We start from the raw sequence: 17559 nt of genomic DNA, 5'->3' as shown, positions 1-17559 counted from the left end.
GACTTGGGACTTTTATTAGCCACTGTAATGAATTTTCCCTTTCCGTGGCAGCCTCTGCCCCTGAGCTCCCTGTTCCCTCTGAGCTCTTTTGTGGAGGCAGCGCCAGCAAGCTAGATTGCAAGATGTGGCCTGTCACTCAAGTTTCTGCTATTCAGTGGTGATTTAGTCAATATGCTTTAATGACCTTGTAAAAAACATTTTTAATAAAATTGCCCTCAATATTTAGTTGCCCTTATTTTCCTTGGGGCCAATGTGCTCAGAATATATAATCTAGACTTTTTGCCCTCCTATTATGCAATGGAAGTCAGATGCTTTAAATTAATTTGCTGTTGCCCTAAGTTTCCTACACCCAGTCTGTGTTTTAATCCAGTGAATTAATGCATGCTAGGCATTGGGAACATTAACAGTTTCTCCAGTTAGCATTTTTGGTAAGTCATTTTTATCTGCTGTGTCATCCTGGCTAGACACTATGCCCTTCATTTATCTTGTGAGTCCTGGGGGGCACATCACCTCCCCATCAGCCCTGGAATGAAAATCTGCTCTTTCTATATAAAAAACAGCATGAGCTTAAGGAGCTGGCTTCAGTAATGTGCTTTACTTTCCTTTCATTATTTGCTCTTGTTTTTAGGGTTTTTTTTTAATAGCTCAGTGAGTCTTTGAATATTCGTGGCCAGACATTAGGTGTGGAAAATCTCTCTACAAACATGTTTTGAACACAGTGAGCATTGACTGGGGGCCTAGGTCAGCATTGGCAGGAGTCCTCTGCTTCCTGTGGGCTGTTGTGGGGAAGCCTCCCTCTGCCCCTGCATATACTGGGCTTCCCTGTGATACAGGGAGCCAGGCTGAGAATCTCAATGACCAAATAAATACTGCCAACCCAATGCCCTCACGAAGCCCTCACATAGGCACTGTTCCTCCTGCCTCCAGCCTCTGCAGCCAAAAAGCAGCTCTTCTTACAAAAAACTGCTTCAAGTTTTTGAGCACTTCTTTCTAAACCTACCTTTATGCACCTTGTGTGAGTGCATAGAGTGATGGAAGGCAGAAAGTACATTGTCAGCCCTATAAATAATATTAATAATTAACCAGTAGAGACAAATATTTGCCATCATTATTTTCGTATTGCAAAGTGTTACCAGTTGCTAGTCTTTACGGTCAATACTTAAAAAACCAAAAGCCCAAATGGACCAAGTGGCCTCCACTGACCACCGCCACCTCCACCAGCCATTCTCCCAGACCTTCCCACCGCCTGTCATGAAACATTAACCAGGGGAAAAAACACTCAAGAAAGGGAAGCTGTGCAATGTAGCAAAAAATTAAAGAAAGGATCATGTGAGAATGCCCTGGGGGTCTTTTAGAAGCCTGGCGGATGGGATAGTCTAACAGGAAGATTACAAATAAGTACATAAAGAAGTAGTTCATGAGACTGCTGCATGCACTGAAGTCAGTGAAACAAGGAGATGTGATAGAGACCATTTTAGAGAGAGCAGTCAGGGAAGGGCTCTCTGAGGGGGGTGACTTTTGAGTTGAGTCCTGAAAGATGAGACCTGAAAGAAGCTAATCAAATAAGCTGCAAGAGGAACACACATAGGAGAAGCCAGGGATGGGGGCTGCAGGGAAAGGGACCACCACCATGTACTTACAGAAGCAGAGAAGCCACAGCTGCCCTCCAAGCCCACACTGGGTCCTGGGAACCGCTGCCCTCCACTTCCATCCCTCCCTGCCTACCTAATCCCAACTTGCAAAGATTGTCGTGAATCCAAAAGCAGGCCATTTCTTATGAGGTCAGAGGGCAGGCAGTTGCTTCCACAATCCCTTTCCCACCATAGCACTGGAGTTGACTCTTGAATACAAGTCTACTTATGAATGAAAAGGCTGAGGAGCATACCCACAATTAATATCTAACCTTGAGACTAAAACTGGCAAAGATATCTTTTTATCCCCCTTAAATTACATAGATATTTGCTTTCTCCAAAGGAGCAACTGTTCCTAGGCATGGCCCAGCTAACTAAGGGACTGGGAGAGATTTCTTGTCACATCAGACAATTGCACTTTTTGGCGTGCTGATTAGGTGTATATCCTGTATTAGGTAAATTGCTACGCTTCACTGCACTTTCACGAATTGGATGAGAAAAATCCTCAGGAGGGTGCCACTGGCAGGCCATGCTGCAGGCAGGATGCTGCTGGGTTTGAGATCAAGGAGCGGACGCCAGCGCTTTTATGTCTGTTTTCTGCAGCAAGAAAAGTCAGAAGCCAAGTGAAGAGGGGGAAAAGTCCGGCCTCTTATCTACAAAATTAGAAGCAATTCTTAAAATGTCATGGGCTTTTATTGATCTGTTCCCTAATGGCTCTACAAGTCGAAAGTGAAATTTTTAATAGTCCTTAAAGATGTTGCAAATGTCATCGGCCCATTGTCTGTATGTCTTTGGGAATCAGTAAGCCCTGTGTAGCATTCTTGGGAAAATTGCAAGATGGAAGGGGAAAATGCCATAAAAGAATGTCTGATCCCATGTGGATTTGGGAAGGGGTTAGGAACAGAAAGTTACGATGACATTTGAGTCTAGGAAGAAGCGAGCATGGTATTGCCTGGTGATCGAGTAGATTACCTGAGTTCAGATCTCAGCTCCACAACTTAATCTGTGTGACCTTCGGCAACGTATTTAATCATTCCGAATTTTCATTTTCTTATGACTATAACAGGGACAATAATAACAACACTTATGTAAAACATCAGCATAGATAATTCATGTGAAGGCATTGAGCCTGGCCATTTTTTGAATTAGTACTAGTAAGAAACTATTTTTAGGTTTTGCGTATTCTTGGACAGACTTCCTGGAGTTGTTGAGGAATGCTGTTTCTGGCCAGTCTTCCAGTGGTCCTTTCCGTGGAGAGAGGTTAGCAGCCTTTGCTTTTTAAAGTATAGTCTCTATTTTATTAGGATATGGCCACAAATTAGGGGCCAGTGGTGGGATAGAAAGAAACATGAGATAAAGCAAATAGCAAAGGAATCATAAAAACGGGGCTACACGAATGGCATGGAAAACAAAAATTTATATCTCAATTTTTAACCCTGTATCTCTTCCTTCATCTCTCACCTCCGATTTGTTGAAGGTTTTACTGTGTGTCACCTACACCCCGACATTTGACCTGAATGGGAGTGCCGTGCTGAAAATCGCGGAGGTGAGTGCTGCCTGTGTTTGTGCTTCCTGCTCGCAGCTGCCTTCCTCTAACTGGGGTAGATATCAGGGCGGAACCGAGCCCCAGGAGTGGGGTGAGCCCTTCCCTGATTACGACCGTGGGGAATTTCTACTAAGGAATTGATCCATGGGAAGCATGCTATGTGGCCCACCACCCTTAGTTACTAATATAAAGCCGTGTGTCGTGGGGCCCTGCATGCTTGTGTTTGCTGAACTCGAGGCCTTAACCGTGGGAATAACAGTGCCAGTTCTCCTTGCCCTGCTCTAACCAGGCATATTGTGTTCTCAGTCCCTTTTTCCTAAGATTAATTGAAAAGCATTTGATTTTAAGAAATGCTTCTTAAGAGACCACAGATGAGATTTAGGGAGATGTTTGTTGATTAAATCCCATCCCCATCTCCTAAACCCTGACGAATGCATTTTGTAGCTATCATTGAAAAGCCTTCTCTTGTCAATCCACATTGCAGCCTAGAGTAACATGTGCTTCCAGCACTGCCGAGGACATGGCCAACAGAAAACTTGGCTTCTAAATGTCTGGCATATGCCTTTGGCTTTTAGAAACATCATCATTTCAAAGCTGAATTTTAATATGCTTAGAATAATTTTCATTCCGTTTCTTGAAAAGAATATCTTCAGGATTTGTATACTCTGATAAGAGTACACATTCAGACCACATAGAGGCAATGATTTTCTGAATTTTGAAATTATGGAGAAAAGGGCTAATTATCAGCACTTGTGGGTAGTATTTATAGTAGCAGATACATGTACCTCTAATGGACTTGTGTGGTATTAAAGAGTGAAAATTATTTTTGAGCATGTAGAAATGTATGTGTCTATCAAAAGAAAAGCAAGCAACTGATCAGTTGACCTCTCACTACAACATAAATTACTTTTTACATATGTATTGATATAAAGAACACTTTTGTTTAACTCATTTATATGTTGTACTCTGTGTAAGTAATAAAATGGAATAGTTATCAGTATTTGTTTTTAATCGAATTTTAAGAAATACCTGTGAGTGCTCTTAATTTTTGCAAGTTCGCTTTTCAAAGGACAGTGTAGTTTCTGAAAATAGCAAGCAGCAGGATTGGCTTATGAGAGGCTAGTTAGCCCATCTGAAGGAAGAGAGGGGAAGTGCAGCGGGTCACTGCTAAGCCGCTGCCCCTGCTGATGGAGCCAGAGCAGGGGGACAGACAGCCCTGAGGAGGGGAGGCCTGTCAGGGGGCGCCACGCTACCCGTGGAGAGGAGAAGTAGGTTGTCAGTATCATCCTCACAGGAGCCAGTTTTTCAACGGGGGTTCGGATTGTTTCAGGTTTTATTTCTTGATTGGCGGGCCCCCCCGGCCAGGTTCGCACAAGTGAAGGGTGTTCACTGAGAGAATCTGGAAGCCAGAATAAAGACTCAGCCGCCCTGCCCAGATAGGATGCAATATCAAAACATGGTGGTCTCTTCCAAAACCAGAAAAGGAAAAACAGAAGAAAGAAAAAAATCTTAGCCAAAGAACGATATAAAGATAAAGGCATTTGAACTTAGTGGTGCAAAGAATGGGCTCTGAAGTCACACTGGAGAAAAATCCTGGTCAACCACCTCCCAGTGGTGTTGCCTTGGATACCTCTCTGCACCTCATATTTGCTCTCTGAAAGAAACGATAAGTAGTTCCTAGCTCGTAGTGTGGTTGTGCCAATTAGACAAGAAAAATACAATCCATATAAAAAGCTTTTAGTGCACATCCAGCTACATGGTAAATGTTAAATGTTTGCCGTTGCCACTTTTCAGATCATTAGAAAAATTTATAAAAGCACCTTAAAAGAAACCATTTAAAACTCCTATGGAAAGGTTAGGAAAGAATCTAGTTTTTCTTTCTTACTCTTATATACATTGTTTTATTACTCAAGAATAATGTTTACCCTGAAACCTGTTGATCAGGAAATGGGATGTGTACTTAAGTATGAAAAATGAGGCTATTTCCCCATGATACTGCAGAAACTATAAAAGGATCATTAAGTTCACAAAATGTAGATAAGAAGACAGCCTTTGTTTGTGTATCTAACTTTAACTTGCTTAATTAAACTGCAATAATGAAAGTCTTTTTAGAACAGCATCCTCTGTGATAGAAGAAGAATAAGAAATAGTATCTGGTTTAAAAATAAACTGTTATGAAATATCCAACAAGTGTTTTCTGTACAATTTCATGGTCAGTCATTACAAGAACTCCATATGGATGCATAATCCTCTTCATTGATTGAAAGCTGAGCCCAAGATTTCTCTTAATATTATGCCCAGATTAGCAGATATGTTGAGTTTTCTGAAGAAAGTAACCTTAACGTAGGAAAAAGCTGCAGGAGTAGATATTGCCAAAGAATAGGGTAGAGGAAAAGGTGGAGCCATAGCCAGAAGCTCTCTGAAGCTAGTTTGAAGGTGGTTAATGATGTCGTTTCATTGGAAAGACTTAGGACATATTTTCTTGCCCGCTGAAGGCTCCCCTATGGGATTTCTCAAAGGCAAAAAGCCTAGTTTATAAGTGCGTATTTACTGGTTTGATCTTATTGATTCATGGAAACTTTCGGTCTTCAATTCTGTAGCATGCTATCAGGTTCAAGCAAAATCTGTCTCAAAGACCATTGGGTTTTTTTTTCTCTAAGATTCATACTTTCAGGGACCTCTTTTTTTCACTCCTTCTACCCATCCATTCCCCCTCCATTCTAAAACACTGCTTAATGTAATGATAATAGCTATGAGTCATTGAGTCCTTAAGGCATGGCAGTAACTGGCATTTTATATATATGCATTTTCTCTTTTATTCTCTACCACAACTCCATAGAGAACCCCAAGCAAAGGTTAATTTGCTTGCCCAAGCTTCTATAGCTACATATTCAAATCCAGACTTTTTATATTTCAAACATGTGCTGTTAACCATTCTGTTATATTGCTTCTTGACTCAGTCTTAGAAAATCTTTATAGAATCTTGCCATGATAATACTGGCAACAAACTGAAGTTCTTTGAAGTCTTATTCCCTTGGACCTTCACTGAAGCATTTAGTTAGATAATTGCTAGGTGGTGTTTTTACATATGAAGCTTAAGTATTGATACATTTCACTTTTTTTGTGACCGTAGAGTCAAGTGGCCATTAGGTATATGCCACTTTTCATAGATATCTTTACATATTAATAGTTTGTCTTTTCTGAGCTTTATATTATCATCAGAGGATCTGGAGCTTAGTAATAGTTCTGCCTGTTACCCAGTGGAGCTTTAAAAACATGGAAGATTAAGACTTGCCACTAATGATTCTGATTCAATAGTTCTAGTTGTCACTAAAGTATTTTTTCATTTGGGCTGATTTATAACTCTGAAAATGTTCAGTGATACTTTTTTTTACTCTGACGTGATGGTATTATTTCTGAGACAAACCTCAACGTGTTAAGAAACAGGTAGTCTCCAGTTATTATCCAGAAGAAAAGTACACAGATGCCCGAATCTACTTATCTTGGAAGCGTCTTACTATGTTTTGTCCTCTGTAAGACTGGGAGGAGTTGCCCCACCTTCTGGCAAGAAAACTAGCCAAGGGAGCAGGACAACTACTTCAAACTAATTGATACCATTAGAGTAAGGAATCCCATTCTAAGGAGCTTCTCTGTTCCATCCTGAAACCCTTTCTTTTCTTCTCCATGCACCAGTCTCTTTATTGATTCTGGTTTGACTCCTCTGGGGCGTCTGTTCTTAAACTACTTACTGATGGATGGGCTGAGCAAGCTAGTGCTGCTTTTGCAAGAAATTTCAACTTCTTCCTTAAAAACCTCTGTCTTGCATGTCTCTTGAAGAACTTATTTGATATTAAAAGACACACAGCAATGTGCGATCTCTCTATCTCATTTTAAACAGGTTCGTGGGGCAGAGGCTGGGTCTCAGTAGATCTTCTGTAGACCAAACAGAAGGCACCTGGGAAGGTGCAGGAATTGATGGGTTAAGGTGTCTTAAGCCCTTTTAATATGCCAACTTGGGCCAAGCAAAACAAGGAGGAGAAAGAGGAACGTCACAATCAGTTTTCATGTGTGCCTGGCACCTTACAAAATTTCCTTTTGAGTTGAGACCCAAAAGGAAAAGCAGCAAACTTCACTACCCAAGAAGGTGATCAAACTAACTTATACACATATTTCCTAGGAATAATAAAACTTCAATTCGCTCTGTGCGTGTGTGTGTTTGCATCAGCAGGACCCATTTGATGAGGTGTTTCCTGTCACATACCCACATGTTAACAGCTGTTCACCTGTCTTAGGAAGGAGAGACTAGGAAACAGCCCTGGTAACTCATTTGTTACCGTGATTCATCACAGAGTTTAGATTCACGGTGATAACCAAAATTTTCTCTGGTTCTAATGTGATCAATAAGCATTTATAGTCTTCTCCGTACAGAAGGTGTTTTTTCCTGCTTTTTTGTAGCTTAATCTCTGATCCCTTCTATTTTTATCACCATACATTATTTTTCATCTCCATAAAATTTTTCCAATTATAAATATACTAGCTCTTCTCTTTATAGAACTTATCACTTAGTATTACACAGTATTTTAACAAAGCTGTGCCAATAACCCCATTCAGACTGGAAAGAAAAAGTAAAATGTACAGTTTTAACAAAGTAAAAGTCATATATTTTATAAAGCTAAGCAAATTTCTGTGGTGGCATCTTCTTTAAAATTCGTGATCGCTTTGGCCAATATATATTGAATATCTGCTCTGTTCCACTGTGCTGCTTCATATTTAGTAATTTAGTGATTCTGCCCTGGCTTTAACCTAATACTGTTATTTATCAGCCTACTTCCCCAATGATGTGAAATTTTTACTGCCTGTGTATGGCCTGCAGACTTGTGTTTTCTTGTTCTTTTTCCTTCTACTTTTGGGATTTATTTTGCTTCTTTAACCATTTGTGTTTTTGCTCTCAGTTGTATTTAGCATGTTGTAAAGCTGGTTGTCCGCAAATGCATGCAATGATCAAAGTGTCCATTCTAAGTCTCCTCACTGCCTGGGGTCTTTGTATGTTCCCTGTGATCAGAGCCCTGGGGCTTGTCACAAGGTGTTTGACTTGGCACTTCAAGCCTCCGGCAGATGTGCGGGACTAGGCTTTCCAGGTGTCAGTTCTGCATTATGAAAGCAAAGGGCGTGAGGGGGTAGAATGAATATTGGGGAGAGTAAAAGAAGAAACCGATGAGCCCTTTCCCAGAAACTCGGCCTGCCTTTGGGCTTGGTATTCTCTTGGCCTCTCTGACTCAGTACTCATTTTAGTACTGCCCCAAGGTAGAGGTAGAAAAGAAAAACATTCACGTAGTGAAAAGTCATTGGTCTTCAATACAGTAGACAGGTTTAAAATGGAAATTCTAGTTCTGTGAATCTTACTAGGATACCAATTTATTATTATTATTACAACAGGTTTAAGAAACTTTTTTTAGAAGACGTCAGGGGAGCTGATAAAGCATTTCTTTCTGAATACCTAAAGGTAGTGATATTATCAAATACATGGTAATTTTATATTCAACAGGATATCCTTTTGTCATATCCGGTATTTCTACTCCCAACTTGAACAGAATGGGCTTCTTAGATTAATACTTTTTTTTTCTGAGTAAACATGCTCACCTTTTCCTTTAATAAAATGCCTCTTATAATATCACGTTCAATGTTACGTATCTAGTACTAACAATTAAACATTAAAACTCAAAAAGATATAGTTGTCTGTTTACAGCACTGTGTTATATAAAATCCAGTTCCTCATGTGTGATTCCTTTCATGAGTCTAAAGTGACTGATGTAATTTTTAAGGGAGGTCGCATAGTGGATGGCTCTCCATATTCAAGAGAGTTTATATTAAGTGTGTATGTAGTTCAGTTCTCAAAATAGCTACTCATCATCATTGATGCTTTTAAACATTCATCGTTAATGCTTTTAAGACTTAAAATTCCCCCTTATAATGTCAGTGCTTAGAGATCAACAGTTATAATGATTTCTTGGGAAAATGTAAGATTTAAAGAAAACTGAAATTACAAGGTACAGGTGGTACTAGTGTGTCTGATTACATGATGCAGAATTTGGTTTCATCGAAGTGAAACACTGCACTCATTTAGATATATTTTCAAGGTTTTTAAACTATTTTATCATATGCAAAAGTAGAAGCCTTTCAGGATTAAAACAACTTTTTTCCTAAGTATGCATAAATTGTTTTACCTTCAAATCCATTATAATCCGTGATAATTTGAGAAAATGAATTTAAAATTCACATGCCCTAAATAGTTTTATGAAAAATAAATATTTTGTAACTTGCTTTTATTTTGAAACTATGAAATGAATTAATCTAGGCCAACTTTCACATAACAGGTTTCGGGGTTTTTTCCTAACTTGGGAAGATTGTCTTTGTTTATTTTTTTTACCAATACGGTTTTAAGTTTCAAATGTTCCTTTAAAATATTAAGCATTCAAAAGGAGATAGATTAAACTTTTAAAAATGTTTAATTTTAACTAGTTAATTTTACTAAAAGATAATGCGAGGTATGCAGAAAACTTCCTAGCTTAGGAACCAGTACAAAGATTAACATTTATTAGTCTCTCACATGTCTTGTTTGTCAGACATCAAATTAAATTTGTCATTTAGGTGAGAAGCCTGTATTTTCATTTTAGATAATCTTGAATCTATTCCTAGAAAAATAACTTAGGTACATTAAATGCCTCTTTTTGGTTTTGTGTGTCTAAATATGCTTTGTAAAATTGAATGCCTTACCGAAAGAAAAAAAAAAAGTGGCAAACTTAAAGCATGTACTGTCTTGCCCATCCCTGTAGCTTCCAGAAGAATTATAGGCAATAAAATCTGAAAAGTCATGACTTTTAGCATCATCATTATCAAATGATGGGGTTTATAAAATTGGGATTTTTCCAAGCAGTAGCCACCAGGGAGTCTTTTTATGCTCAACTAGACATTCAGACTCAGAAGAATCAAAGAGACCACAGTTGGTGTTATATTCACTTAGTAGGACACAGGACAGGAAACACAAGCAAGAAAATGTTAGGCATTTATCTTTCATAGGGGTCTTTGCAACTGTCCAGAGAATAATCTCTGGCTCTCAAATGACAGTGTAGGTGCAAGATGAGAGCCACCTCGGTGAATGCAGAGTCACCTTAGGCCTAGGAGCCCCATGTCCCACATAAACCAATATTTCTGAATTTTATGAGCAGAGCTTGCAGAGTTGCTTCAGAGGACATGCTCAGTTGCAAGAATTACTGCACCCAGGGAAGCCCAAACCTGTGGCTACCCACCAGGTATTTAGAATTGATTCACAGTTATCCCAGTTCAGATGCAGTTTAGTAATCACGAAACATTGTTACCATAGCCATGCTACTTAGTAACACGGCTGATGTTCTACCCCTATCAAATGTCCAGGAGAACACGGAGAGCTAACCTAAGGTCAAACTCATTCATAGAGCAGGAGAAAGGATTCTGTTAACCCTATACCCATACTTCATAACCCAGGAGTTAATAAATTCTATTTTGCTGCGAAGGGAGCTTTTCCTGATTAATATCCAGCCACCTGAGTTTGTTCTAGATAGAATTATTTGGCAAATCTGAAAATCACAAATTTGCATTCTCCTGTGATGCTCAGAAAAGCAGGTTGTAAAAGTGGTATTTTTCTGATATGCTTAAAAACAAATTTCCAGGGATTTTAAATATGTTCAGTTATTTTCATTAATATCCAGTCCTAAATCAGGCTGACTTTCTGTTTAAGAGAGATTTGATATCCTCTCTGGTTAATTCCAAAGAACGTTGGTAATAAGCTGATACCTACAGAGCATTTGTGTTGCTGTCTTATTTCTTTACCAGGTGTGCATTGAGACATACATATGCAGCTGTCACCAGCGTAGCATAAACACTGCTGTCCGGGCAACTCTCAGCCAAATGCTGAGTGACTTGACTTTACAGTTACGACAAAGGCAGGAGAATACGGTGAGTCCTTGGCACCCTCACCCCATTCTGGTGGTGTCCATCAGTCCCATGCCCTGGTGGCCGTCCTGCCAGGGCCGCTTCCTACTGGAAATAGTAGGAAGGGCTTACTTGTTTTAGAAGAACATTTATTTGCGTAAATGAAGCTCTTTAGATTTTTGTCTGTTTCACCCCAAAAGCTTTGAGAGTTTTTCCTTATGGTTTCCATAATTTTTCAGTCATTGTTTTAAAATTTACTTTTCTTTTAAAATCATTTTTTAAAACTTCTCCTATTGAAAATTTCATTTAAAATGTGATATATTAACAAATGCTGGAAGTAAATTTGAAATTAAGAAAAATAAATAGAATTCATCATATGCTTTGAGACTTGATATGTTTCTCTGTGTCACCTAAAAGATTGTGGCGGGAGGTCACCCCACCTGCTGGAGCCTTCTGGGTAAAGCTGAACTTCTCTGTTCTCTGTCATCAAAGCCCACTAGAGCTTTTTGCTCAAAACTTGAACAGATTGTCTAAAGTGAGCATTTCAGGGAAAAATGTAAATGTAATTGGTTGCTTATATATATTATCTTCTGGGAATGTTAATGAGAGGATGATTCCTCTTCAAAATTGGTGTTTTGTATTTTTAAATCTGCCTCTGTAATAAGTCAGATTAAAATCTTTTTAAAGTCTGTAAGCAATGCTCTGAAATGGCATTAGTTATATTTTTAAGTAGGAAATCTCAGTCATAGTCTGAAAGAGCTCAGAAATTAATTTTCCAGAAATTAAGATTTCATGTTTAACTTCAATTATTTGTAATTTTTAATTTCAATTATTTTTATCATTTTTAGCAAATTATGGAGTTGAGGGGAACCTTAGAGATTATCTAGTCAAATTCTTTTATTCCTCATTTTACAGATGAGAAGATGAAGCCCAGAGGGATGAAATTGAAATCTAAAATTAGTGAGCTTCCCCGTGAAAGAGCCAGAACTAAACCCCTCAATAGTCTCCTAGCTATTCCCAGTCCAAGTTTCAGTTAATGTGTATTCTGGCAGCTGGTGTTGAAAAACAGCACTAATCTGAAAAATAAATGTTGATTTTTTTTTTCTTTTCTGTTTGCTAGCCCAAGTTTCTATTAAAAATTATTTTAACTTGAGATATTTTTATTACTTTAGCTTAACCCTTGTTAAAAACAATTTCATTTGTATTAGGATTTTGAATATGGTGGTGTAGGATATTAGTTTAGAAGAAGTTAAAATCTATAAATAGAAAACATTAAGAGAAAAAAGTATGTTTAATGGAAATCTAAGATGTGAATTCTTACGTTAATAAATAGTCATAGCCCATCCTTACTAAATGGCAACACGATCAAATGCTATAATATTAACATCTTAATGTCTTAAAAATGAAACATTTAAATGAAACTTGTAGTTTCAAAATGCTTCTGATTATATTCATTTAAAAAGTTTTAGGTTTCAAGTCAAATGCCTCAGCCTTTCAGCTCACATTGTTCTTCTGTGAGAATGGTAACAAGTAGTTATAGAGTTCTGGATGATACTGTAGGACAGTCTACCTCTGTCCTGGGTATGGGGTGGCTTACCAGCCTTCTGGTCCTGCTCACCACTGACCATCTGGATTCACCCCAACAGGAGGCAAGATCCCAAATTAGGGGGAAAATTAGCATTTCCTGTTATTTCCTTTTTGTTACTCATGCAGCCCCTGGATGTGATTCCATGTCCCAGAAAAACACAATTCTTAGGATGCTAATATTTGCAGCATTTGTGATGTGTGGTGAAGGGAGACCCAATTAGGTATTTTTTAAAAAGTTATTGAAGGGGAGGGGTCCATAGGAATGATAAGATTTGCTCTAAGGAGTCTGTGTGTTCCTCTGGGGGACACAGCATTACCTGCTGAAGATGTGTGTATTTTCTAGCATGACCCATCCCTGGGAAGACATCATGGGCTGCCTCAGAATTACGAAGGTTCAAATACAGTGGAAGGAAAATAATGTAGAATGCCAAAAACATAAGCATGAATGAAGTATACCTTCAACCTAACATCTTTCCCCATCCTACCCCCACCGGGGGGTACAGATTACAGGACAGATTACAATTTTGATTTTATAGCCTTGGAAACCCTGCATATTATCCAGCTTTATTATTGAATTATTTCAGGTGACCAAAGCCATTGTTAAATTGTAAGTTACTAACTTCAAAAAGCAAAATTGCCTCATAGAAATGTTTGGGGCTAGGGGGTGGGGGCAGGGATTCTCCTACCCTTAAAATGATTCAGATATGTTTACTCTATAAATATTGTTCTAAACTTGTATTTAGCCATGTGCTGAGTGGTAGACACTGATATAACATTTCATAAAAATGTTGTGGAAGCAGCTGAGCTTGCAAATTAATGAACAGAGAATAGTAGAAATATGGACCTATAACAAGCTTAAAAGAAATCAGCACCATGGGATGATTCACATGTCTAATAGTTAATTGGCATGAAAACGCCTTATTATCTCTTGGTGCAAGGAGGTAGGGAAAATAAATGCTTCCTTCCTAGTCTCAGCTCAGTAGTTGCTGAGTTACCCCTGCAATGGGAAGCAAGTCTTAATAGTTGTAAACATCTTTCCCTTCCTTCAAGATTCTGTCTCTGCCCTGATATTTCTGGATCTACCCAGCAGTAGCCAAGAGTAGCTGGTCTGGTCAAACAGTCAGAGGTTAATCTGCTCCCCAACCAAATAGGAAGACGATACTTCTAGCCAGTGGTCAGCTTTGGACCTGTATTTTGGAGTCCAGCAGCCTAATCCTTCTCATGGCTAAGAGTCTATATTTATTAGTTGCCAAACATAGACTGTGGCCTTGTGATAAATTATTCTCTGTGTAAAATTAACTCACCTCTTTAGGCAGGCATTGCCCCAAGTCATAGCCCAGCACCCAGGAATCATAAAGTACACCATAGGGCTTAAACTTTCTGGAATTTTGTGGACTCCTGAGTGAATTATTTTGGGAACTGATAAACTCAGTTCCAGACATCATAGTCTTTCTCATAACCACCATGAGTACTGAAATGCTCTCAAGAGCTAGAGAGGATGCTTAGGCAAGGAAGCTGAGCCCAGAGCACTTGGGATGCCATGTTGTTTCTTAGAATTTTCCATTGTCCAAGAGTCAGGATTTTTCTTGCCTGAATTTCCTAATTGTCTGTGTATGTCTCCCTTACTAGATAATTGAAAACCCGGATGTCCCACAGGAATTCGGGAATCAAGGTATTGGATTTGATTTTTACTAGTTCAGTTTTAAAAGTAGGTATGAGAATGCCTACTACGCGCTTGGCGTCGGGGGTGTAAAGATGACAAGGAGCTCTTGGGTTAGTTTGCCATTCTCTTGGAGGTTGTGCTTAACTTTGCCTCACGGGGTATTATTTATTCAGCTGTTGTCCTCCTTCTCTTCCTATACTCACCTATGCCAGCCACACCTATTCCTGATCCAACTGTGCAGTGGAAATGAACTCTTCACATACCTCTCATTTGGAGGCTGCTTGTTAGTTACTTCATTTTCCACAAAGTCAAGCTTAATTGCTAAAGTGAGAATAATTGGGTAGGATAGAGGGTTGCAGAAACCTGATTGGCATGATACAGTGCTATTGCACCAGAATTACGTTTGTCAAATACTAATTTTTTGACATGAAAATTGAGTAATCTCACAGGGAATCTTGCAGACAGCCCAATTTAAGTAGCAGATGAAATCAAGTTAAGGAACTTTCATTCTGACCCACAGGAAAACAAAAACTATAGAAGTCTATGCATAATTGACAAGCATTTTAATTTTTAAAAACAGATTTGGTAGTATTAGCCCCTGAAAGAGATAAGAAAAATTCAAATCATCTGATTAAAAAATTGAAATGTAGATTTTATTTCAGACTTTATTGAATAATTTTTTTAAATATTGGAAAAAATCCGCTTTGCTTTTATATTTTTACCAGTTAACGACAGGGACCAGAGGGTAAGGGTAGGGAGAAGATGAAAAGGAGAGGGAATGAAAGAAAGAAAGAGGAACAGCTAAACAGCCACAATTAGGATAAAAAGAGTAAATGAAAGAAATGCTTTAAGTCATTTTCTAAAGCATTTGGAGTGTATTGTTTTAGCTCCCTCCTGCTGTGTTCTTGGCTGTGGGCCAGAAGATATCCTTTCAGCTTGGGAAGCTCTCAATGATATGCTCCAAGGTTTTCCAACTGTCTTTTCCTCTCTTTTTGGCTATTGCATTCTCATAAAAGCTTTACTTTAACGTAGGATGATTTTATAAACTAAAAAGGAGGTCAAAGCCCTCTTGGTCAAGGATACATCTCTAAAAATTAGTAAAAAATTGATGGAGGGATTCATTTGAAGTTTATCTAAAGTTGAGCTTAAGGACTACTTATAGGTTTTATTTATTTCATACTATATTTTGTCATTGTACCTTATCATTTCTCAATTTTTTCCCTGCATTTAAGATTTTAAATTATGAGCGTCAGCTATTTATTTCTCTTTACTGTGTCTTCCTCTTTTATTTTCTTTCTTACACTCTTGCCATTTTTTTCTCCATCTTCCTTGTCTTCCCAGTCATTTATTCATTTATACATTCATCAGATTCTTAGCCACATGTTATAGGTTTTTACAGAGTTTTATTTTAGAAAACAAATGCTATTTGTTATTTAACTTGGCCTGACAATTCCGTGAATTTGGTATTATTCATCCCATTTTGCCAAAACTGAAACTTATCCAAGCTCACACAATCAGCAAGTTGTGGACCTGTAGTTGAACCTGTTCCAAATTGTATCCTTTTTCCCCCGAAGTGCTTCTGTGGGAGTTTTGATTCTAGTTTCTGGAAACTAGAACACCTTTGGAGGGAAAAATTATTTTTCTGATACTGGCTGTCACTCCATAATCAACAAAGACCATATGTCCTGTGGACACTGAACAAATACTTAAAGTAGGTAAAGATGATGGCTGAATTACTTTGCCCTTTTTTTCTCTGGTTTCTTAGTTCCAAAGTCCATCTTTTTCCATGCTTCCTTATTTTATCCCCTGGAATACAACTTCAGCTCAGAAGACCCAGAAATTCAAGAGGGACACATATGTAGCCTACCAGCCTAAATATTGAGAAAATTGTTGCCCATTGTGTTTTTTTTTAATTAGCTAAATCTCCTTTTGTTAAGTGTGAGTGAATTTTATTTCTAAGAAACAATCTATTATTTTTTACTATCTTTGGAGTTTTTTACTTTAGAAAGGGATAATTATACTTGATTCTTATCTTTTCTGTCATCATTTTAGTGGCCTAAGGGTTTCTCCACATCTGAACATCAATCATCTTTTTAGTCCTCAAAGACATCTAAAGTGGAGGCTGGGACGGACTGTTCAGGGAGCTTGTGGTGCCCCCTGCGATGTCTAATGCCTGTCACCTCCTCTGTTTTGAAGGGCGCACGGTAGAGTCCCTCTGTGATGATGTTGTCTCTGTACTCACTGTCCTGTGTGAGAAGCTACAAGTCGCCATAAAGTAAGTGCCTTAACCATTACTGCCCTTATCCGGTCTATTTCTGAAATAACTTTTTTCTACAGCATTCCTTAAAATTGAAGATTACAGAGACAAGAGTTTCCCTCCACTGGTATTCACCTGTCATTCCTGAGGAATATATTCTGGAATTTTGGGCAATGTCAAATTACCAAATGCTATTACTAAAGTATATGATTTTCTGATGTGAAAATGGGAAAACAATACCTTGCAAAGAAGAGTTAATCTCTTGAACATGGAGCTGGGTGGGGAGAATGTTGGGCTAAGAGCTAGCTGGTGTAAGGGCTGGTCCTAACTCGGGCAGATCCCAGCTGCGTGCCTGCGAATGACTCTTCTCCAACTGTGCTGCATTTTCTTCTTCTGTCAAAGACAAGGTTGGACTGTGTGATCTTTCTTTATTTCTTCCAATGTTCCCTGAGCCTATGAGCTCACACACACATCTTTTAAAAAAGCTTGTTGTTCTGATTTTTATATAGTTTTCCATTTTTGCATGCCAGCTTTATCAATGATAAGAGTTCATTTAGGTGATGTCTGCTGCCCCAACTCTCCATGTAGTCAGTTAATAAGACAATTTATATATCTGCACTAAAGCCAGATCATTAAAAAAAAAAAATAAACACAAAAAACAGACTTTCAAGATGGGATGAAATGTCTCTATTAGCTCCATATGTAGTGAATTGCAAAATTCTACAACACAGTAAGAACCTAAAGTGCCCTTTGAATTATGAAAGACACATTAAACCATCACTTATTGGTAACTAGAACATTTGATAATGCAGAAAACATACTTGTAGAATTTTAAATACAGAAATGAGTTAGGAGAAATAGTCTATTTGCAGACATGACTGAGGTCTCTCACTTTGCTGGAAACATG

The 17559-nt window shown here is 38.4% G+C and overlaps 1 protein-coding gene across 1 annotated transcript in view; it reads left to right on the top strand.

The window, feature by feature from the left end:
- Positions 1-17559, top strand: part of ARFGEF3 (ARFGEF family member 3) — a 119964-nt gene that overhangs the window by 18737 nt on the left and 83668 nt on the right. Inside the window, exons 3-6 of the mRNA XM_012650498.1 lie at positions 3109-3177; positions 11047-11169; positions 14362-14404; positions 16592-16670. Coding sequence (XP_012505952.1) covers positions 3109-3177; positions 11047-11169; positions 14362-14404; positions 16592-16670 — 314 coding nt within the window. The remainder of the gene's footprint in view (positions 1-3108; positions 3178-11046; positions 11170-14361; positions 14405-16591; positions 16671-17559) is intronic.

This window comes from Propithecus coquereli, unplaced genomic scaffold, assembly GCF_000956105.1.
Source record: "Propithecus coquereli isolate 6110/MARCELLA unplaced genomic scaffold, Pcoq_1.0 Scaffold329, whole genome shotgun sequence".
In the NCBI taxonomy this organism is placed as follows: Eukaryota; Metazoa; Chordata; class Mammalia; order Primates; family Indriidae; genus Propithecus; species Propithecus coquereli.
The sequence above is the reverse complement of the archived record's forward strand: the minus strand, read 5'-3'. Positions and strand labels throughout refer to the sequence as shown.